This window comes from Tamandua tetradactyla, chromosome 10 (assembly GCF_023851605.1).
Source record: "Tamandua tetradactyla isolate mTamTet1 chromosome 10, mTamTet1.pri, whole genome shotgun sequence".
Taxonomy (NCBI): domain Eukaryota; kingdom Metazoa; phylum Chordata; class Mammalia; order Pilosa; family Myrmecophagidae; genus Tamandua; species Tamandua tetradactyla.
The window spans coordinates 38,422,044-38,446,194 of NC_135336.1; the positions used below are offsets into that span (position 1 = coordinate 38,422,044).

General features: G+C 34.5%; 1 protein-coding gene across 10 annotated transcripts in view; it reads right to left on the minus strand.

Annotated features, from left to right (window-relative positions):
• The window catches only part of DZIP3 (DAZ interacting zinc finger protein 3), a 177,227-nt gene that overhangs the window by 148,872 nt on the left and 4,204 nt on the right, over positions 1-24,151 (minus strand). For 4 of the 10 annotated variants that reach the window (XM_077118454.1, XM_077118457.1, XM_077118453.1 and 1 more), the window contains exons 2-5: positions 16,895-17,075; positions 9,620-9,689; positions 7,014-7,169; positions 1,506-1,622 (exon numbers count right to left, since the gene is read on the minus strand). In XM_077118454.1, coding sequence (XP_076974569.1) covers positions 1,506-1,622; positions 7,014-7,169; positions 9,620-9,689; positions 16,895-16,953 — 402 coding nt within the window. In that variant the 5' untranslated portion in view covers positions 16,954-17,075. Of the gene's footprint in view, positions 1-1,505; positions 1,623-7,013; positions 7,170-9,619; positions 9,690-13,301; positions 13,406-14,051; positions 14,185-16,894; positions 17,076-24,151 lie in introns of those variants that run through there. The other 6 variants (XM_077118451.1, XM_077118448.1, XM_077118449.1 and 3 more) reach the window with 5 other exon arrangements.

The window sequence follows — 24,151 nt, forward strand, 5'->3', positions numbered from 1 at the left end:
AAGACTATCTGGGTTTGTATCCTAACTCCAATACTTACTACTTGGTGAATTCAAGCAAGCTATTTAACCTCTGTGGCTCAATTTTCTAATTTATAAAAAGGGAAAAACAAGATGGGGGAGGTTGTGAAAAGTAAATGTGCTTAGAATGGTGCCTGTCATAATGTAAACACTAAACAGTTGTCAGCTATTACTTTGTAACTTTTTAAAAATCTAGCTTTATAAATAACACAGCATTGGTCTTGGCTCATGCAATTCAGAATAAAAACATTTTTAGGACAGGATAAGATGCAGAATTGTGTTAGGGCTATAATTAGAAATAAAAGGCAAGAAGTTCAGGAACTTAAATGTGCAAGTGATACATTGCCACCCTAAAATCTCTGCCCTTTCCCCTTCCTCTCTTCCACATTAGCAGAGATTATTCCAAGTACTGGAAAGGAAGCAAACGGATATAAAGACATTTTTGGAAATCCCTCCTTGGGCTCCTACAAGGTTGTCTCACCTTTACTAGTGTCTGTGAGGAACAGGGTTGCTCATATGGATACAACAGTAAATTGCTTTAATCATGTTAATTCCAATTCTGCTTACAAGTGAAATCAAGAGAAGGAGTTCTTCCATTTCCTAGTCTACAACTCAACTTCAGGTCTCCAGCAACCCTGGAGCTTTGGGATTACATGCTGACACAAACCCATTTTCCTTCGTTTCTCTTTTGATTCCATTCCAATTTGCATCTAGAACCCCCTTTAGGGTGGTGTGTATCACCCCTTCCTTACAACCTGGTGCTGAGAATACCAAATAAGTATTATTTTATCACCCTCTTGTAGGTCATATTGTAATAGGAGATATGGTACCTTAGGCTACCTTCTTCAGTGCCTGGGAAGTGCTTTCTTGATAATAATCCTAATTCTATATGGTTTTCATCTAAGTGTACACAAATCATAATTTATCTTACTGATCCAAATTATGCAAAGAATTAGATTTTTCTTTTTACTGTCCTTGTACTATTGGTTCTTATTTTTCCTTTTATGTTCTCTTTTTTGCCTTGATTGTTCTTTTTATTTCTCAAGTGTCATTTGACCTTAAACATAAATATATTTTGTCAATTTTATCTTGCATCATTTTACAGAATAATAAATAGAAGTTCCAATTTAAACAAATACAGAAATATCAGAAGAAAAAGGAACTAATTAATAATTAGGGGGAAAGGGCACAGTACATTTTGAAGTTCATGGCACTTCATTTCATAACTGGGAAAGCCCACTTCTAAACTAATTTAAGTTTCTCCTTCCTTAACTTGAAAAAACTTGTGGTAGGAAGGGGACTAGAAGTGGCTCATTACAGAGTTGCAGTCACATAAGAAGCTACAAATATAGGAAGTAAATAAATTTATATGAATCCTTATCTAGAGGTAAAAGGGAGAAATGCACTTTAAACATGCATCAGCTGTTCTCTCACTGAAAATTACTGTCTAAATCCTTTAATTCCAACCTCCAAAAGAAAACACTTACAGTATAATTAGTAGCTTGAATGTTCCTAAGTGCCGCCTCCAGTTGTGTTATCAAGAAACTTAAAGTCAAAGCAGGAACAATTTCCCCTCCACTGGTGTTGTAAGCTGCAACTTCTCTCTGTGGAAAATAATTTGGAAGAAAATTACTTTAAGTTAGAACAAACAACTACATATATTTTCATTATACATATAATGCATGTTTACTGTATAAAATTAGGAAAACAGAGATGAAGATGGTCAAAACAAAAAAAATCTCACATCGTCCACATTCAATTATTTCTCTGTTTATTGGGGTTTTAAGTGGTCTGACAAATCTTCTTTGTAACTATTTCCCCAAACACTAAAAACTATTCCTATGCCTACCAAAAGGCTGCCAATGTCCATTTCTGCTTAAGAAGAAAGGGTTCGTTCCTGGGTTTCAGCACAAAAAAAAAAAACAGCAAGAAAGGGGTAATCCCATTTCATTTCCTCACATCTTCTATTCATTATAGCAGCTAGAAATCTTCCTTCCTTCCTTCCAGCCCTTAACTTGTGGTAAATAGGAATGCTGGCCATAATATCCACTCCAGGGTGAGCCATTTAGACTGTGCTCTGATCAGACGTATGCTAATACATGATTTATTATACACTAGTGTACTATTTACATCAATGTAATTAAAGGAGGGACTATGTCTTATCTTTGTGTCCATTCCCCAATGCCTTGTACCCACAAGCACTCAGTTGAGTTTACTGAATTCAATTGGCTTAAATTATATTATTTGCTTAATGATGCATTTATCTGGGTGAAAAGTTTAATCTGCACTTTCTTAACTTGGTTTCCAATATACAATACTCTACTATTTTCCTCATAGCTAACTGGATTCCTTATTTCAGTCTCCCCAGTACTCAATTTAATGAACATCTTCTCTATCAATACACATTCCCTAAAGTAATCCATTATCACATTTTTTAAAAAGTATCTACACACCGACAGTTTATTTATATTTCCAGCCCAGAACTACCCCCTGAATTAGACTCATCATCACTTACTCAACAATTCTCTTGAATTTGAATAGGCATATAAACATAATACTGAAGTTCCAACTATGCCAATGACAGTCTAGATTGTTTTAGATCAATCATTCCAATGAAAATGTCTGAAAAAGCTGGAAAGATATAAAAACTATTTGTCTGAAAACAATGGGAAGTTACCAAGGCAATGAACATCTGTGGAGCTACGATGTAGGAATAGTGGAAAGCCCAGAGAGGTGAACTAACTTTTGGAAACTTTTTATCTGTAAAGCAACTACCATATTTAGTGTGACTGAGCTGAGATGCTAGACAGAGATGTCAGCAGACTCACAGAGCTGGGGGGAAAATAGGAGGGAAAATGGCCTATCCAGGAGATGGGGCTCTGGTAAACACACCTTGCTTTAGGCTGGGACCTTGAAGAGACACACCCTTGGACTAAAGGTGTCTACTTTGGCTCCTCTGGAAGCATATCATGACAAAAGGATTGAATTCAAGTATTTTATTCAGAAGGTACAGGGAATATTAGTAGGGGAGTGTGGGGAAGTGATCTAACAAAGGAGATGTAGCCTTTAAATTAAAGGATAGTTATCTACAGTGAGTGATGGGGCTAAAAACCACAGGAAACTCTGGAGAATAGTTAAAATACAGGCCTCAGTATTTTCCAACTGAAGTGGATAGGGAACTGTGGTATTTATATATCAACTTCCATGACTTATTGAATGGAATGCTTTCTGGGGTAAGAGAAGAATGTTAATTCCTTTGGATTTCTGAACAGGCATGCACATGAGAAGTACAGCCTTTTGCAGTTCCAGGAAAAGAGCTCTGAAACAAAGAGATGTAGATATTGAAAACTGAAAGTTGTCCAGAGCATATTGAAATGATAGGGTTAAGGAGTATGGGCAGGGCACTGACAGCATCTGCAACAAAGGGAAACTAGAAATAGGCCTTTCCTTAGAGACAGAAGTAAAGCTTGGAATTATCTCAATCCCTGACTGAATTAAGGAGATCTGCCACTAGGCTTAGCTGTCTACCTAAGAACAAATAAGCAGTATTAAGAAGGAATTTGACAGTTTTTCTAGTTTTTTTCACTAGAAGGTTACTTTGAAATGCCCATGGCAGCCACTGTAAGTAGCATTGTTATCTTTTCAATGACTGTAAAATTTGTACTGATGGCTCTATGTTCATTCATGATTTTGTTATTTTTGTCTTCTTTTATTCTTGAACATTCTTATCAGGCATTATCAATTTTATTACTTTTTTGAAAAACAAAATTTTGTTTTTTGATCCTCTCTATTTTATGTTTTATTCCATTTCATTAGTTTAAGCTATTTTTATTACTTCCCTCTCGTGACTTTGTAATTTGTTGCTCCATTAACCTCCTGAACGGTATGCCTGAACCTTATATCTGACCCTACTTCAATTACTAAAATATGCATTTCAAGTTGTAAATTTCCTCAAAGCCAAACCTTACATAATAACACATTTAAAAAAAATAAGAGAAGTCATGGGTTTACAGAGCAATCAAGCATAAAATACAGGACTCCCATACACCACCTCACCACCAACATCCTGGAATCGGTGTGGAACATTTGTTAAATTGATGGTAGCACAATTTTATAACTGTATCACTACTAAAGTCCATGGTTTAAATTAGGACTCAATATTTGTGAAGTGTAGTCCATGCTTTTTTTTTTTTAAATTTTTATTCTGCTACCATATATACAAGCGAACACTTCCCACTTTAATTATATTCCAATATACATTTCAGTGTTGCTAACTGCATTCACAATGTTATGCTACATCACCACAATCCATTATCAAAACATTTCCGTCATTCCAAATAGGAACCTTGTACACTTTAAGCCTTCACTTCCTATTTCTTATCCACATCTTGTCCCATGGTAAGCTATATTCTAGACACTTACTGTATTAGTATGCTTCTTTTAATTGTTTCAAATCAGTGATATCATAATTTTGTCCTATTGTGCATGATTTATTTCACCCAACATGATGTCTTCAAGGTTCATCCATGCTGTTGGATAGGACTTAATTCCTATTTATAGATGAATAATACCACATTGTATGTATATACCACATTTTATTTATCCATTTCTCAGTTGACAGACATTGGGTTGTTTCTACCTTTTGGCAGTTATGAATAATGCCACTATGAACACAGTGTTCAAATATCTGTTCCAATCCCTGCTTTCAATTCTTTTGGGTATACATCTAAAACTGGGATAGATGGGTCATATGGTAGTTTTATACTTAGCTTTCTGAAGAACCACTAAACTGCCTTCCAGGTGGCCGCATCATTTTATGTTATCAGCAATGAATGAATGTTTCTATTTCTCCACAACCACTCCAGCACTTGTTATTTTAATACCATTCTAATGGGTGTGAAATGGTATCTCATTGTGGTTTTGATTTGTATTTCCCTGATGGCTAATGATGACAGCACCTTTTCATGTACTTTCTAACATTTGTTTATCTTCTTAGTAGAGATGTCTGCTCAAGGCTTTTGTCCATTTTTTTAATTGGGTTGTCTTTTGGTGGTTAAGTTGAAGAAATTCTTTTTACCTTCTGGATATTTATCCATTATCAGATATGTGGTTTCCAAACATTTTCTCCCATTGAGTGGAAGTGTCATTTTACTTTCATGATAAAGTCCTCTGAGGAAAAAAAGTTTTTAATTTTAATGAAGTCCCACTTATCTATTTTCTTTTATACCTTGTGCTTTGGGTGTAAAGTCTAAGAAACCATTACCTAACACAAGGTTCTGAAAATGCTTCCCTATGTTTTCTTCTAGGAATTTGAGAGTTCTAATTTTATGTGGAGGTACTTATCTATTTTGAGTTGATTTGATATATGGTGTGAGTTAGGGGTTCTCCTGTGTTCTCAGATGAAGATCCAGTTTTCTCAGCACCATTTTTTGAAGAGACTGTTCTTTCCCATCTGAGTGGTCCTTGCCACCTTGTCAAAAATCAGTAAGCCATAAATGTGATGGCAGATTTCAATGGATAGTAGTCCATTGATCTACATGTCTGCCCTTGTGTCAGTACCATTCTGTTTTGAATACTGTGGCTTTGTAAAAAAAGCTTTAAGTTGGGAAAGTGTGAGTCCTCTGACTTCATTTTTGTTTTCCAGGTGGCTTTAGCTATTGAGGGCCCCTTATCTTTCCATATATATTTGATGAATGGCTTTTCCATTGCTGTGAAGAAGACTGTTGGAATTTTTATTGGTATAGCATTGAATCTATAAATTGTTTTGGGTAGCACTGACATCTTAAGAATATTTAGTCTTCCAATCCAGGAACACAGAATATCCTTCTGTTTAAACAGGTCTTCTGTTATCTCTTTTAGTAATGTTTTATAGTTCTCTGCATACTAGTCCTTTACATACTTGGTTAGATTTAAGCCTACCTATTTCATTCCCTTACTATTCACTTTCATAATTTTCTTGGCTATTCTTTCCTTTTATTTTCCCAATCTGAACTTCATAACAGTAATAATAAGAATATCCTTTTGACACTGCTATTGAATTATGTGACTTTCACAGATTCTAATTTAGAGAAAATTGATAGTTTCATCACATTTTCTCTTCCTCCATGTACAGCTTTCCCTTTGGGTCCTATTTTCTTATCCTTAATAGATGTGCTGGCTTGAAAATGTTGCATACCCCAGAAAATGTTGTATATCCCAGAAAACTCAGGTCCTTTAATCTTGATTCAATATTACAGGGTGGAAACCTTTGATTAGATTATTTCTATGGACTGATGGATCATTCCTGATCTACTCAATTACATGTGTGGCCTTTTGATTAGATGGAAATGTAATACTGCCCATTAAGGGTAGTCTTGATTAGTTTACTGGAGTCCTTTTTAAAAGGGGGAGACATTTTTGAGCTGCTTCAGAAAAGACACAGACAGAGACATCTGAACAGCAGAAAGAAAATGCCCCCAGGGAAGCTGCTTGAAACCAGAAGCCAGAGGACCAGCAGATGCCCACCACATATCTTCCCAGCTGACAGAGGTGTTTGTATGTCACTGGCCTTTCTTGAGTTAAGGTGCCTTTCTCTGGATGCCTTAGTTTAGACATCTTTATGGCCTTATAACTGTAAACTTTTAACTTAATAAATTCATTTAATGAAAGCCAACACATTTCTGTTATATTGCATGCCAGCACCACTTAAACTAAAACAGATTTTGGTACCAGAGAAGGAAAGTGATGCTAATGCAAATGTCGAATATGTTGGAACAGCTTTTTAAATAATAAGGGGAAGATTCTGGAAGGGTTGTGAAGAGCTCCATAGAGAAAGTCCAGACTGCTTTGAAGAGACTGTTGGTAGAGATGTGGGCTCTAAAGATACTTCTGATAAGGACACATAATAAGATAGAGATATCAAGACCTTGGCTGCACTGTTGTAGAATTTAAAAAAAAAAAGGAAAAAACATAGAAAGAGTTACATTTCTGTTCCTTGAAATGAATGATGATCTCACCTGCATAGTTTGGAGGGAAAAATCTTCTTGTAAAAACTTCTTAACGTGAGGGACCACACCTCTTGGGAGAGTGTTTATTGCACTCAATAATTTCTTCATTTCTAATAGTAGGTTAATAGGGACAATATCAGCAGATATGTCTTTTTCCTGTTTGTCCTAAAAGAAAGTATTCATTAAAAGTGTATACAATTACACTTTTTTTTTATTTACTCTAATATTAAAGTCAGCCAAAGCACTGAAAAAAGAACAAAGCACCTGCTATATGCAGGTTGCTGTGACAGAACTACAGAACACCCAAATAATAAGACATTCTCTCTTATTCCAGGGGACTTACAAAACAACAGAAAATTTGAGAGCAAGATCTAAGAAGCTTTCTTTAGTATAGGGAAGATAATCATAAATTCAGATGAAAGTTATAAACCAAGGAATATAAGGATTCAAAAATATAGGAAGAATTATACCTTTAGTTTTACAGAGTGGTAAGGTGGAAAACATGAAAGATTTTAGGATTAAATGTGATTTAGGCCTTAACAAATGACTGCCCTTGGTAAATATATAGCATTTTTTAAATTGATCCATTTAAGTATAAAAGTTGCCAAGCATCTAATACATTATATAGATTATTATGCATAATAATAGGAAAATTATACTGAAGAATGTGTTTTACATTATGCAATAGACAATAAACATACAATTTGAAAATGAGTATAATAGTAATAGCCTAAATTATAAACAAGCAGAAATGACTCACTTATCTCAATTCAGTCAGAGTTGAGTAAATAGTATTAATCTTGGGACTTCAGGAACAGATTTTCAGACTTGATAAAGCCATTTTCAATGATATCTATAGAGTCAGTTCTTAGTGGATTGTCTATTACATTAATAGTGAGGAATGCATAATAGAGATGGGTAAAGGGTCAGAAACAGATGACGGACTTCCTTTAAGCCCTAAGAAGAGATCATAGTTCCTATATCCTGTGGAAACTTTGAGAATATGATTTATGTTGCTGACACGCTCTTTACTGTGCTGAGCTGATGCAGAGCTCAAGTTGCTGAAAATGCTCTGGTGTGGGTGACTCTCTAACAGACCTGTACTACACAAATAAGTGAGTAGGAACTAGTAAGGTACATCACAAGACTATCTTCCTACTCTCTCCTCCTGGATTTGAACCCAAAAAAATGTACTTTACATTTTATAGTACTGCATTATTTGAAAATTACTAGCAAAAATGTAGGAAAATGTTAACAGTTGCTAAATCTAGATGAAGGGTATTGTAGGAGTTTATTATACTAGTTTTACAACTTTTATGCTTGAAATTTTTCAAAAAGACTTAAAAAAATAAAATTTTCATATAATAACTAGATAAACTCTCACTAAAAATGACCACTGTCAGTAGTACATAGAACTCAAATTAAAGGTCAATTCAGCAATTTACCACAGAATCGTCTGATATTAATTACCAAATTTATACACAAGCAAGATTATGGCATGAATAAAATTTTCAACAGGAAAGACTATAACCTTCATGGCTGTTGTATGTTTATATCTTATTATAAATACAATTTTGTCTAATTTTTATTAAATTGCCTGTTGCTGAAAAGTAGATACTCAAAAAATTTCTGCAAAATTGGTTTAAGACCTAAACCAGGTGAAATTTTCCTTCCTTTGACTTTTGCACTCCCAAATCTGTATCCAGAAATGTCTTTTCTGGGTCTAATCTCCCTACTTCCTGCCTTTGTTCAACTACACATCCATAAGTACATCTGCACATATTTTATTTCCTGTTTGACATTTTTTGCAATAACTTCATGCAAGTGAATACTATGGCTATTATATATATATATATAGTCTATCCTTTCATACTAGATAACCTTTACAAACCTTTTTAACAAACAGACATCAATCATTATAAAATTGTGTGGAAGTTAAAAACTGTACCAACAACCTAACAAACAAATGTCTCTTCCTTGATCCACAGCCTAATATAAGTACTTGCAATATACATATTTTTCTAATTTAATAACAAAATATACTGTTATTGCCCACAAAGCCTTATATTAAGGTATAACAGAGTTATTCCATTTCATGTAACTCTGGAAATTCTAACAGTAACAATGATTAAAATACAGAAAAAAAATCAGCTTTAGAAACAACCTGGTGAAACTTAAATTATATACATATGTGTGTTTTCTTTCTATATATGTATGTGTGTGGTTTTGGTTTTTTTTAAAGATAAATGAGGGATTTCTTAAAACAGACTGCTGGGATGTTTTCTAGACAAGGCAATTCAATTATCTACTAATTTTAACTTGAGAATCGGTTTTTAGAATGATAACCTTGTATATTAGTCAGGGTTCTCCAGAGGAACAGAACAGTGTTTATATATGTATACATGTGAGAAAATTATAATGGAAATTGGCTCTTGCCAAGAACCAATCATCAATGAAAAATTTAATTATGACTATTTTACTTATTAAGATAGGAAAGTAGGCTCAGCCAAAAAATTTTAACAGATACTTAAACTAACGAGATTTAGGCCTACATTCTCAAGCAGTCATTATTAATTAACTAGTTAATAGATAATGAAAATGAAGTCTTCTCTTACCAGTTGATCAGTTGATTTTTCTATCTTATTCTCAGTTTCCTCCTCTGTTTGCTCCTCTACAGGAGGATCCCTGATTTAAATGAAAGAAGAAGGGGGTATTCAGAGCATCTTCTTACAGAGAACACAATGAAATCACAGTAGTATAGAATCTAACAATTGAGTTTTGCCTGAATGTTTTAGAAGTGTAATCACTATATATCAAAAATTGATAATGATGGCAGGTGCCACAGCTCTTTGGCGACTCATGTTAAAGAAAAGGAAACTATACCACTATTTTATTGGATGGTAGAAGAGAGAACAGGAAGCTGATATAAAAAATTTTGCATCTGTAACAGACAAACACAGGCCAAAGTGATGAAAAAAGTTGTCTTTACAGCATAGTTTCAAGGTAAAGAAAAAAGGTCTTCCAAATATTTTATTTCTTGTGTATATTGTCTGTGTGTACATGTGTGTGTCTTCATGAGGAAGAAAAAGACTTGGAAAGGATCTTAAATAGGCCATTTGCTTTTTGTTTTAGACTCCTAACCCTACAATTGTCTAGGTACCCAAAATAATTTTTAAAAGTTTAGTTATATTTAGAAATTATTAACTTTTTATAAAAAGGAATAACAACAGATTTGGCTTTTGACATTGACTTAAAATATGAATATATGCAATGTTATATACTGAACTGAAGGAGTATAAGGTTGTTTGTGCCTACATACAGAACCATTAGATAGGAAGAGTGAAAAATGATTTATATGATTTTAATTCTATACACTAGTGGATAAAAAACAGAGTGAGGACTTTATATTGATTTACTCAGAAGTGCATTTTATACATATTATTCCTATTTTATTTTAAATTTATATATTTATTTCAGAGTCAATCATTTATCATCTATTGTCTGCTAATTAAATTTATCAGGGGAAACAGGGACAGATAAACAGTACAGTACTATCCATATTTTCTGACTCCTAGAGAAAGTTTCAATAAAAGATGATTTACACACACAAAAAAGCAGTATTTTACAATATAATCCTCGGTGCTCTTTAAGTACAATGGCCAAAAACATTACACACACATAAAAGCAGTATTTTACAATATAATCCTCAGTGCTCTTTAAGTACAATGGTAAAAAACAAATCTCTTTACCGTCTTTTCTTCCACTTTAGGCCCCGCTCCAAAAAGGAACCAGGGATTGTGATACCAATGACTGAAATTATTTCAGCAGTAATCTGAAATATCTCAAGGTTTAAGAAAGAGTACAAAATGTTTGCTAATGTCTACCTGATGACTCCATTTCATGATCATTCACTCCTTAACCCAAGGAGTTTTCAATATCAAATGCATATTTAAATCACGTGTCAATCTTTTAAAATATCTAGATAACTGTACCTTACTTCAGAATGTCTGAAACAAAAGTATGGGATGTGAGTCGCTGTATTTTCTACAGGCTTATAAAAAGATTTGTTGGATAATACCAACTTATCCTAACCTCTCTCTAACATTAAAAATTGCTCTATTAAAGGTTAATAATAAAATTCTAGATGTTTCCCAATGGTTTTGGTTTTAGCTCTTCATTCTACCTGGCCTTGCTGCAACATCTAATGCTGTTCATTATACCCTCCAATTATCCTTGAAAACCTCCGCACTCTTAGCTTCTACTGGCTCTCCAACTGGCCTTCCTAGCCTTCTGCTTCACAGTTTCTTTCACCGACTACTCCTTCTCCTCTCATTCTCTTGTCCATTCATTACTTTACAAATTTTTAAATCAAAACTACATACATCATTTCCATCAAATTATGCTCCCGATGTCTTAGGACAGAAAGGCATATCAAATATATGGAAGCGACTTTATATTATAGATAAATTGATAAACACAAAGATTACTTAACTTATTCAAAGTTATATACCTTGAAAGCAGAAAAACTAAAACTAGACCCAAGACTAGTATTTTTCTATTGCTCTCCTGTTTCCTTTCCCACCTGTATACTTTGTTCCATTGTGAGAAAAGCTAAAGTTTTGCTACAACAATACATAATGTATATGTAATAGTGTTCCCTTTTTAGCTGTCTTTTCCCTTATTACACTTTCTCCTTAATCACATTTATGCCCTTTTATAAGCACTCTGACATAGAGAGCAGGCCCTTTTATTCACTTCTTAACCCCTAAGTGTTTAGCCCAACAGCTGATGTAAAGTCTGCACGTGCATATTTATTAGAATAACTAAATATAAAAACAAATATTAAATGAGCTAACTTCCATGAATTCAAATAGCATTCCATTCTAATGGCCCCCAAATCTACACCTCCAGCCTTAATTGCTCCTTTATGCTAGTTATACATTTCCGACCATCTACTCAAAAACCTCTACAAGAATATCTTAACAGCAATATCTCAATCTCCTCATGTCCAAAACTGAACTCATTATCACTCTTTTTTTTCCCTTCTCACAGATATTAAACTAGTTTGCTCTTTGATCTCCATATTAGTTAATGGTACATATTTTTCTGATGACCAAAACTTTTGAGTTATCACCTTTCTTCCTTTGTCCCTTTTTAACAAATTTAAGCAGTCCTAGTTCTATAAATCCCTCCTTTCTAACTAGTTTCTATAAGCCTTCACCAGCTTCTTCCAAGCTATTACAAATCCTTCACACTGTCTACAGTGGCAATCTTTAAAAAAAAGGAAGTGTAAAATTTCCTTTCCCTTCTTAAAACTTCAATCGCTCTGCACAAAATGAAATTAAACCCTTTAATAGGACAGTCAAAATCTTCCCTGAGAATCTTTAAGGATTTTTTCTTGTTTTTTCTCAGCCAAATGACTTTCTAACCTCCTCTGATTCTACACCCATTAAAATATTCTTCATCATTGAAAGTACAGTCCAACTGTTACACTATTGAAACAAACCCAATCCCCAATTAAAATGTACTGCTCCTTCCTATATATGCAGCCACAGCATCTCTAACATAACATGGACTTTGCCTAAAGATACCATTTATACATATAAATCTTCCTCAATATATTTTAAGTTCTTTCTAAGTATGTAAATTTTGCCTTAGTCCTTATTCTCTTAGCATCAAGGAGGTCAGTAAAAGCTTGTAAAATAAACTGACACATTACATTACTTATCATAGGGGACAACTCAGGGTTGGAGGGAGATTTCCAATACTAAACTGCTGTTTAATATTATATGGAAGAGGTAGAAGCAGGCTGAACTTACACTGATTACAGAGGACAAAATGCCATTTGGCCTGGGCTCAATTTCATCATTCAATAGCATCTTCTGCTTCATGCTTAAGCTAACCACACACTCTCTGGTTCAGATATCAACTCATAGAGTTGTTATGAGGTTTACATGAGTTCACATTTGTAAAACCATTTCGAAAAGTGCCTGGAATATACTGAGTCTATGTAAGTGCATGTTACATGATAAATAAAGCATTATTTTGGTGAGAATGCCCCATGTACGATAAGCTCTGGAATATTTTTCAATTCTGTTATTTAGACCAGGTGTTGTCCCTAGAGAACTTTTCTAAAATTAGTTTTCACTCAGACCTCATTCCTTACTAATTAAAGTTGCTAAATTGTCCTGAAGCATAAGCATAAATCATTCATACTAGATTCCAAAGGTTATATGGAAAAGACAAATGTTGTGTCTTTGGAATGCAACAGTTGCTTTTTGTCAACCCATCCCTTACCTCCCCAAAAATTCTTCTGGTAGAGAATCCATGCTGACAATATTCCTTTGCAAAAAGTCTTATTCCAATGATTGAAGACTGACTTTCACTATTGCTGTTTAAAGCTGTAAGGAAAGTAATATTTTTAGGGGGAAGGTAGAAGACATAATTTTCTTCCCATTATAAAAAAATACATGCTCATTCAAGGAAATTTTGCAACTATTAAAAAAGAAAATTAAAATCACAAATAATTTCACCATCCAAACATAATATAATTACTGCCTACACTTTAAAAATACTTAATATTTTCTCATGCATAGGCATATTTTACCAATTTATAATTTTATCGAATAAACAATGCTCTACCTCACCTTTTCCATCAATGAACATTTTATTAAAAGCATGTTTCATGTTATTTCATCCTCCTAGTAAACATTCTCAGCAGCTACACAATAATTGACTGATTAGGGTTTCCTTGAATATTTCCTCATAGTTGGACATTTAGATTGTTTCCAGTTTTTTTTTCCATTATAAATAATTAGTTCTGTGATAAACCCCATTGTCCACAAAATTTTTTCTGCATTTATGATTACTCCTTACAATAAATTCTCAGAAATAGAATTCCTAAGTCAGAAGACACAAACATTTTAAGCCTATTAGTGCATATCGCAAAATGGGCTCCTAAAAGATTTACACTAATGCTCTTCCCTGGAGGTATATGAGTTCCTACTTAACACAATCTTGTAGCATTAATTCTTCTGTTTTATTTACCCTGAAAGTAACATTTAGCCACCTTCTCCCAAAACTGTATGATTCTACAGCTCCATAAAACAGGAGAGGTTGAATGTATGTAACTGTCACACACTCTCTGGTTCAGATATCAAAAGATGCTAATGGATGTTTCCTGAAAAAAAAAAAAAACAGTACCAAAGCAACACAAATAAAAACAAGAAGGGGCTAGAGTATCTTTAACATAATATAGCTCTCTATTTCAACAACTCCTCTAAAATAATCCCATCTGATCTCTTTTACTGAAAGTTCAAGTTTTCAGTCTCCAGAGCCCTCCTTCCCTAGGCTGGATTCCCTTTATTTCATTCAGAAATAGCTCTATCTATACATGCCCACGAATTATGAGAACAAACATATGTAAAGCTGCTGCTAGGTGCCATGGAGCAAAGGAAGAAATTAGGAGGAGAAGAAAAAACAGTGACAACAATAGCCAAAATAAAATAGGCCTATAGAGCCTTGTTGGCAAGCACAAGATTGGATAAAAAGTTGCTCATTTATTACCTATAGACCATTTATTTATTTCACCAACTAGGTAGCCAGTTTCTCTAAAACCTTATTTAGTATATACTCATAGATGAGACCACTAGACTTTTAGTGACACATTGCTAAAAGGAAAATTTAGCATAGGTAATTCCCACATCACATACCCAATATCATTTGTAAATCATTTGTTAAAAATCCAGGTTGTATTTCCTCTAAGAAACATGTTTTATAAGATGTTGAGCCCCCAAAAGCCAATTTAACACATAGATATGTCAGAAACTTCAGCACCTGAAGCCCCCTAAGCCTTATCATGGCTCAGCTCAGGGGGGAGTAGGGTGGAGGGGGTGACTCTGTTTCTGATAAAGAGGTTAAAAGAAGTCTGGTAGGGATCGTGTTCAAAACAAGTATTCTGAGTTCTGATACTGCCAATATTCTACATTTAACACACCAGGTCTAAGTTACACAGGAATTCTTTAGAGGCTAGGGTAATTCTCCTACAATTTAATGACTCTTCTCCTTAATCAAAACACACACGCGAATATAACCCATTTTAAAAATGGACAAAGGATCAGAACAGACACTTCACAAAAGAAGATCTGCAGATGTTATAAGCACATGAAAAGATGTTCAACATATATCAGCAAGGAACTACAAACTAAAACAACAATGAGGGAGCACTACACACCTATTAGAATGACTAAAACCCAGAACACTAATACCAAATGCTGGTGATGTGGAGAAATAGGAACTCTTATTTATTGCTGGCAGGAATATAAAACAATACAGCCACTTTGGAAAACAGTATGGCAGTTTCTTACAAAGTTGAACATAGGCTTACTATGTGATCGTGCAAACATTTACCCAAATGAGTTGAAAACCTATATCACAAAAACTTGTACATGAATGTTTCTGGTACTTTTATTCATAATTGCCAAACATCAAAAGTAACCAAGATATTCTTTAACAGATGAATGGATAAACAAACTATGACACATGTATACAGTAGCAATAAAAACAAGTGAGCCATCAAGCCATGAAAAGATATGGAAGAATCTGAAATGCATATTGCTGAGTGAAAGAAGCCAGTCTGAAAATGCTGTATATTGTATGATTCCAATTATATGACATTCTGAAAAAGGTAAAACTATGGAGACGGTAAAAAGATCTGTGGCTATCAGGAGTTCAGGGGGGTAGAGAGGGATGAATAGGTAGAACACAGAGCATTTTAGGACAGTGAAGCTATTCTGTATGATTCTGTAATGGTGGATATATAATATTAGTCAAGTGTCAAAGCCCTTAGAACTATCAACAGAGAGTGAACGCTAATGTAAATTTTGGCCTTTAGTTAATAAAGAATCACTATCGGTTCATCAATTGTAAAAAGTGTAACATACTAATGCAAGACGTTAATAATAAGGGAAATTGAGAGGGGGAAGAGGGATGACAGAGCAGAAAGGGTATAAGGAAACTATTTTCTGTGCAATTTTTATGTAAACCTAAAACTACTCTAAAAAAATAAATCCATTTAAAAAAAACACAAAGATTCACACACACATGCAGGTGTACAACTAAATTTCTTCATTTAAAACAGACAGCTTTCCAATACCTCCTAATTTCATACCTACCTCTAACATAAAACCTTTCTTACTGTTAGTATTACAATTCATCTATATAGAAGGCAGTTCTCTTAGGTAAATAATCTGTAATAATTTTACTCTTACTTTAAAAATCAGTAAGTAAGCAAAGTCATATGCTTATTTAAATTTGCACCCTCTGAAACCAGATGAAAGATACAACCACAGTTAATAATGCAAGACACAGAGAAAGATTGAGTAAGCCTTGTCAGTCTTTCACACTGTATCAGATCTGCTTCATTTCTCTAATAAAGGTTTATAAGAAAGGGCACAAGCTTTGGGAATTTGATCAAACTGTTTTTCCTTTATGATTTTCTCCCTGATTATATTAATAAAAAGCAACAGTTAAGGCATTATGTCATAGCCAATGCACACAAATGTAAGCCTTTTCTAAACAAAACAATCCCCTCATTTCCAGAATTTAAAAGCTCAGATGCAGATACCACCCCATTTGATAAATACTCAGGTTACTAGTTGTTTGCACAGATCACAGCAAGATTGAAAAGGATGAAATCTGTAGAAGACGGGGAGAAAAATCCTCTGGAGGTAAGGATGAGAGGATGGAAGGTCTCTCTGCTAAGCCGCTCACTGTTCAGCTTGAGAACAAAAAGGCTAGAAAATTAATTAATAAATCAGAAGATATTTGGATCCTGAATAAACAGCAGAAAGGTTAGTGGCTTTCTTTTTCAGCCTACTTATAGATACAACCTGAGGAGAATCTCTATGATGAGACGTTTTCCAGGAGAGAGGATCGTCAATGCCATCATTTCTCTGTTGCTGAGTAGATGTGTGTGACAAACACTACCGACAATAGCAGCAGCAGTAGCACTTTACAGCCTCTGTAGAGAGGAAGGCGTAGTGCCTAGCAACCAGCAGGAAGCAGCCAAGCCTGAAATGTTAACACGGTTCTTTTATGATATTCCAAAGGTTCATACCATTCTAGAAGAGGCTGAAGAAAATCTTCAAAATAAAGAGCAATTCTAGTTTCCCCTAGTTTATTCATTACAATAGACTTTCCCTGTCAGCAGGAAACTGAAAATTTACTGTCTTCCTGGAACTGAGGGACTATTCTTTCCTAAGAACTATACAGGTTCTGGCTGGTTGATTGATCTCAAAGCAAGCCAAGTTCAGTGTCAATTTACAGCATACCTTTATCCACAAACCAAAATGCTTTTATCTGCAGGCTGTTTTACTAGATGAAAAATAAGGTACTATCATTCATATCTTGATAAATGGTAAAATGCCTCTTTTCCTATTCCCTCTGAGCTCCTAGCTCCATCTTTTCCCTCTTATCGACTAAAAATATAATAAACTTATTATTCAGTTATAAAGCTGTGGGGTTTTATTTTCTATTTTCAAAGCTGTAACTTACATAAAAGCAGGCACAGCTCTCATTTATAATCTTTTAATCATTCAAACACTGATCTTGCGCCACCCTTATGACCTCCCTAAACTGTATATAACAACACTTTTTGAAAATCTACTCAAATACTCATCTTGACTAAGTCATCTGACCAATTTAACAGTTCTAATTTGCCAACAAGTTTACATTTGAATGTGAGTAGATATCCCATGAACATTTACCCTCATCAACTCTGGTACATATTCCATTGCCAGATGGAAATAAGTAAATACAGGTTTTTAAAAGAAAAAAAAAGCTCATTTTCCTCATTGCTTACTAGCTTTAAAACAAAATAACATACTCAGCAGTTTCAGGGAAGAAGTTCAGTTATTGAGAACTTTTCTTATTCATACTGAATCGATCAGAATTTCTCAATCTCGGCACTATTGCCATTTCTGACCAGATAATTCGTGGTTGTAGGGAGTTGGCCTGTGTACTGTAGGTTGTTTAACAGTATCCCTGATCTCAACTGCCTACATGCCAGTAGCAACCCATTGCCCCTACCTGCCCCACCAAACACAACAACGAAATATTTCTCTATAGAAAGCGAAATAACATAAAATCCCTCATATTCAGATTTCTATCAATGCCACAAGTAAGCTGAAAGACAGCAAAATGTTGGTTAAGAGCACAGAAACTTTGTAACCATTCTGCAAGGGTTCATAGGCTTGTTCTGACACTAACTGGGTGACTCTGTGTGAAATGAATTAACATCTCTGTGCCTCAGTTTCTTCATCTGAAAAATGGAGATAATAATGGTATTTACTTCAAAGGATTATTATGAGGATTAAATGTTTAAAATATGTAACAGAACAGTAGCAGGAACATAATAAGCAGTGCTCCCACCACCACCATCATCATCACCATCATCAACAACATCATGATCATCAACATCAAATTGTTAAGGTTTGGAACATAATTAGATTACTTTTCTTCCAATTCTCTACCTTGATGGAGAAATGCCATAGTACAGAATGGAATGATAATCAGATTTAAGAAACAGAACAAAAAAATCATTCTTTTTCAAATAAATCATGTGGTACAAATGGCAGCTAAAGTACATGATGTCAGCACTTTGCACCTTTCAAATCAGCCCATATGCTTCTGCCATATTCTTTATATTACATGGTGTGACATTGTATTGCATCTAATATAATTACACCACTAATGGTGAGCACTTTAGTTGCCTGTAGACGTTTGTCTTTTTTTTTTTCAGTATTAATATATTTATTTTGCTATTGCAAATAATGCTGCACTAAACAATCTTGAGTATGGAATTTGGGAAAATTGTGGTAGCTATTTTTAAAGGCTGAATTTGCCACAACAGCATTGAATTAAACATACTCTTAAAGTTCATGGGTCAGAGAGTTCAAATAGTCGAGAGGATGTTCTGGAAGCTACTCTTACGCTAGCTTCAGCTAGATACTATTAATGACCAGGATTTGCCAAACCTCAACCATAACCATTTCTGTCAACCCTAAAGAACACCTAGGGCTTTATCTGAGATTCTACAAAAATTTCATGCAAGCTTAACCCACCTATAGGTATGCCTAAGAGTCTCATCCAGAGGACCTCTTTTGTTACTCAGATGTGGCTCCTGTCTGTCTAAGCCCAACTCTGCAGGTGAAACCATTACCCTCCACCTTATATAGGACATGACATCCAGTGGTGAAAGTCTCCCTGGCAGCGTGGGTATGACTCCCAGGGATGAGCCTGGTCCTGGCACTGTGGGATCAACAATGTCATCCTGACCAAAGGGAGAAAATAAGTATAACAAATAAGATATCAGTGGCTGCGAAAGCTCAAATAGAGTTGAGAGGCTACACTTAGGCATTGCTTACCTATCATAACTTGCCAAACCCCAACCAAAACCATTCCCGCCAATCCTAAATAATACCTGGGGCAATACATAAGATTCTACAAAGGTTCCACGCACTAGGGTAACTTTCTAGAAACCTACAACCTCCAGATAGGTCCCTGGACCAGATAAGTCCTGAAATGCGAGAGGCGAGCCTCTCCAGAACATCAACTAGTTCCATCCCCCTATTCAATATTATCGACAGCCCCTTCCAACATGAAAAAGTTAGAATGAGCATAGCCCAAATACCCCTAAAGAGTGGGAGAAAGATCAAAGGTGATGGTGAAGTTATACAGAGAAGGTAGGGATTAACAAATGAGTATGATTACTAAATCATTATAGCAATATTTATTTTAGTCTACAGTACCTTAGAGCAGCTAGAAGTAAAAATCTAAAATTGTGGAATTGTAATCCATACCCAACTCTGAAATCTGTTCTACAACTAATTGTCAAGAAGTACTTTGAAATTTATTGCTTTCTTGCGTATATGTCATTTACCGAAAGAAAAAAGAGGAGGAGGAGTATAACAGAGAAGATAGGGTTTAATAAATAAGTATGACTACTGAATCATTATATTGATATTTCTTTTGGTCTCCAGTATCTTGGAGCAGCTAGAAAAAATGAAAAATCATGGAACTGTAACCCATACCAAACTTTAAAATCTGTTCTATAACTACCTCTTAAAATGTACTTGGAAATTTATTGTTTTGTATATATAGTTCACAATTAAAAAAAAAAAAGTTTCACACACTAAGATAACTTTCCAGAAACTTATAAGCTCCAGATGGGTTCCTAGGCCTGGTAAGTCCTGAAATCCAGAGAGGCCAGCCTGTCCAAGAACATCAAGTAGTTCCATCCCATTATTATTTTTTTTTTGCAAGCTACATGGCGGGGCCACATTTTATTATTTTTCCATGCGAGTATCCTGCTATTGTAGCACCATTTGTTGAATTGTTGTTTGCTTATTTTTTGAGGAAGTGCATGGACTGGGAATCGAACCTGGATCTTCCACATGACAGGCGAAAATTCTACCACTGAACTACCCTTGCACCCCCCCATCCCATATTACTGACACCCCTTTCCAACATGAAAAAGTTAGAATGGGCTTAGCCCAAATACCCCTAAAGATTAATAGAAGGATCAAAGGAAAAGGAGTTATAACAGAGAAAATAGGATCTAATAAATGAGTATGACTGCTAAATCATTATATTGATATTTCTTTCACTCGCCAGTGTCTTGGAGGAGATAGAAGGAAAAACCTAAAATTGTGGAACTGTAACCCATACCAAACTCTGAAATCTGTTCTATAACTACTTATTATAATGTACTTGAAAATATATTGCTTTTTCATATATGTAATATTTCACAATACGAAATGTTAAAAAAGAAAAGTTCATGGGTCTGTAAACAAGCAAACTTTGTACTCTTTTTCTTTTATTATTTTTTTTATTGTATGATATAACATATACAAAGACAAAGAAAGAAAAAAGAGTTTTCAAAGCACACTCCAACAAGTAGTTATAGGATAGATCCCAGGTTGTCATGGCTAATATATCATCATCTCAGATTTTTCTTTTCAGCTGCTCCAGAACATTGGAGGCTACAAGGAACATATATTTTTTATCATATGCTCTAAGATACTGGAGACTAAAATAAATATCAATATGACTCCACAATCACATTTGCTTGTTAAACCCTACCTTTTCTGTATAGCTTCACCATCATCTTTGATCATTCTCCACTCTAGGGGTATTTGGGTTATGCCTATTCTACGTTTTTCATGTTGGAAGGGCTGTAAATAATAAGGGGTAGGGAGATGGAACTAGCTGGTATTGTATAAAGGCTGGCCCCTCTAGATTTCAGGACTTACCTGGTTCCAGGAACCCATCTGGAGGTTGTATGTTTCTAGAAAGTTACCTTAGTGCATAGAACCTCTGTAGAATCTTACATATCGCCCTAGGTATTCTTTAGGATTGGCAAGAATAGCTTTGGTTGAGATTTGGCAAGTTATGATAGTTAGCAATGTCTAACTGAAGTTTGCATAAGAACAACCTACAGTATAGCCTCTCGACTCTACTCTCTCAGTCACTGATAAACCTTATTTGTTACACTTTTTCCCTCCCTTTTTGGTCAGAATGGTATTGTTGCTCCTATGACGCCAGGGAGACTTTCACCCCTGGATGTCACATCGGCAATGATTTCACTTGCAGAGTTGGGCTTTGAAAGCAAGCAAGCCTCAAGATCAAGGGCTTGCCTATTATTTTGGGTGTCCCTAATGTAAACCTTGTGCTCTTGGTCTGGAGTTGTATTCTGTGAAATGTATACAAAAATTAAGGGATTTTTTTTTAAAAGTGAGAAAGTTAATGTTATAGTTTAACAAAACATTTTGAGAACTGCTGAATTTTAGTACTTGTTAGTGGGAAAGGAAACAGGAAAAATAATAACTATAAAAGGAGAATTGTTTTATTTAGATTTTCTGGCTTTGAGATAAAGGTAACATTTCCATTAAATGGGAGTTGAAATTGTACAGATTTTCTAGCTCTGAATAAAGGGTAAAATCAGTTTTAATATTAGTATTTGAATTGTTTATGCTATACTGGGGACACAGTATTTAATTGACCTCATACCTACATATATGCCAATTTTCTACCACTGAATTTCTTTGCCATGACTCTTTGGGACCGGGGTCAATGGAACAATTGTTCCAACTGCTGTTCATGTCTATGGAATAATCTTTTAATATTAGATTTGGCCTCATATCCCCACTAAACTGTAAGCCCCATGAAGTCAGGAATTTTTTTTTTAATCTCTCTGCTATGTCACTAGTGCCTACATTACAAACACACTTTGAACACTCAATATTTATTTTTAAAAATGAAGCTACCCATCCTTCTGCATATCTTGAGGTTTCTGAAGGCAGTAGTAAAGATAGCCTGTGGTATATAGATTAAGACTGCCTTTCTTGCTAACCAATAGGCCCACTTTTGCCAAAGTCCTGTGCTAAAAGACCAATCCCTGCAAAACAACATAGGGTTAAGATGGCTCAGGTGTGCTCTGGCAGCTATTTCTCAGTTTCCTCTGCTGTTCCCTCTACAGCTCTCTAACCTCTAAACAGTTTAGGATCCCGCAGTTTATTTCTTGGACATGTCTTTTCTATCCACATTTGCTCCTATCATATAGTCTCAGGCTTTAATTTTCTATCTGCAGTCTTAACAACAAATAATACACTCAACAACCTAATAGACAACTGTGTAATAGACAACTGAACATAACCAAAACTAACTCAGGATATTTCCCCATTCCCACAAAATAGCTGAAATAGAGCCACCCAGGCAAATCAGGCCTAGATCAGACTACCTGCTGTCAATCTACAAAATCGTAAGAAATAAATGCTCATTGTTTTAATCACTGAGTTCTGAGGTAGTCTGTTATGCAGTTTTAGATAACAAACCTTATCTAAAATTGCAACACCATTATTATCTCCACTCCATTATTCTTACTATCCCCTTTTCTTACCGTCCCCCATCCACCCTGAACATCTATTACTAACATCCATATATTTTAATTACATTTTATTTATTGTCTGTATATTCCATCAAAATGAAAGTTCGATTTGGCCAGAAATTTTTGTGTATTTGATTCACTGCTGCATCTTCAGATTCTGGAAATGTACCTAGCATTCAAGCACTCAATTCAGTGAATGAATGAATGAACAACTAGTGCTGTGGTTTCATAATCCTGGGATAATTCTCATTTTACAATATTGGGCCTTCTACAAATGTGGTAGTTCTGATAAAACTATGATTCACATCCTTATTTAGTCCAACTCATATGACCTAAATTCTGGTTATAAGATATTAAATTTTCCCTTTTACTATTCAGTATTGAATATATTCTTTTTAGGTTTTTCCAGAGGAAATAGAAGAGTTAGTCTTGAACTAGAGGTGTGAGACCCTAAGCCAGTTTTATTTAGCTCCCTTAAGCCTGTTCCCTCAACTATAAATTATAGAAAATAACTAAGCCAAATGTAAAAAGTACAAGCAGTAATAAAGAGTTAACAGAGAAGAGGGATTTTATATTGAGTCCTTGAAGAATGAAAGAATTGGATATTTGATATTTTACCCACAAAAATTACTTCTATAGTACTCCTATAGTAGTCTCTACTTTCCTTGGTAGCACTTATTCCAGTTTGTTTATGTCCCCAATAGACTGTAAGCTCACTGAAAAAGGACTGTACCTGGTACTCAGTAAATATTTGATGACTGAATAAATATCAGCATTTTAAAAATATATATTTACTAGATGGTTAAACTGATTTTACATAATTGTTTTTCAGAAATAAAGCAATTTTTCTGATTTTTAATGCATAAAACAAATGTTCTTTATGAAAAATAAATGAAATAATATGGAACATTATGTACAGAACTGTACTAAATAGTATGGAAGTATACTAAACTTCAATTTTTATAAAATTTGAAATAGAACAAAATAAAGAAAAATATGTATGCAGGTTAATAAAGATAAAAAGTAAAGTTAGTGGTTCTGAAAAGAAAGGAAATAGAGAGTTAATAAATAAAACCAGTCAGTTGCTGAAAAGTTAAATAAAATGGACAAACCTCTGGAAACCCCACTAAGAAAAAGATAACATCAGAATGAGAAAATATATTCATATAAAGAAAAGATTAAGAGAATTATTGAAGTATTT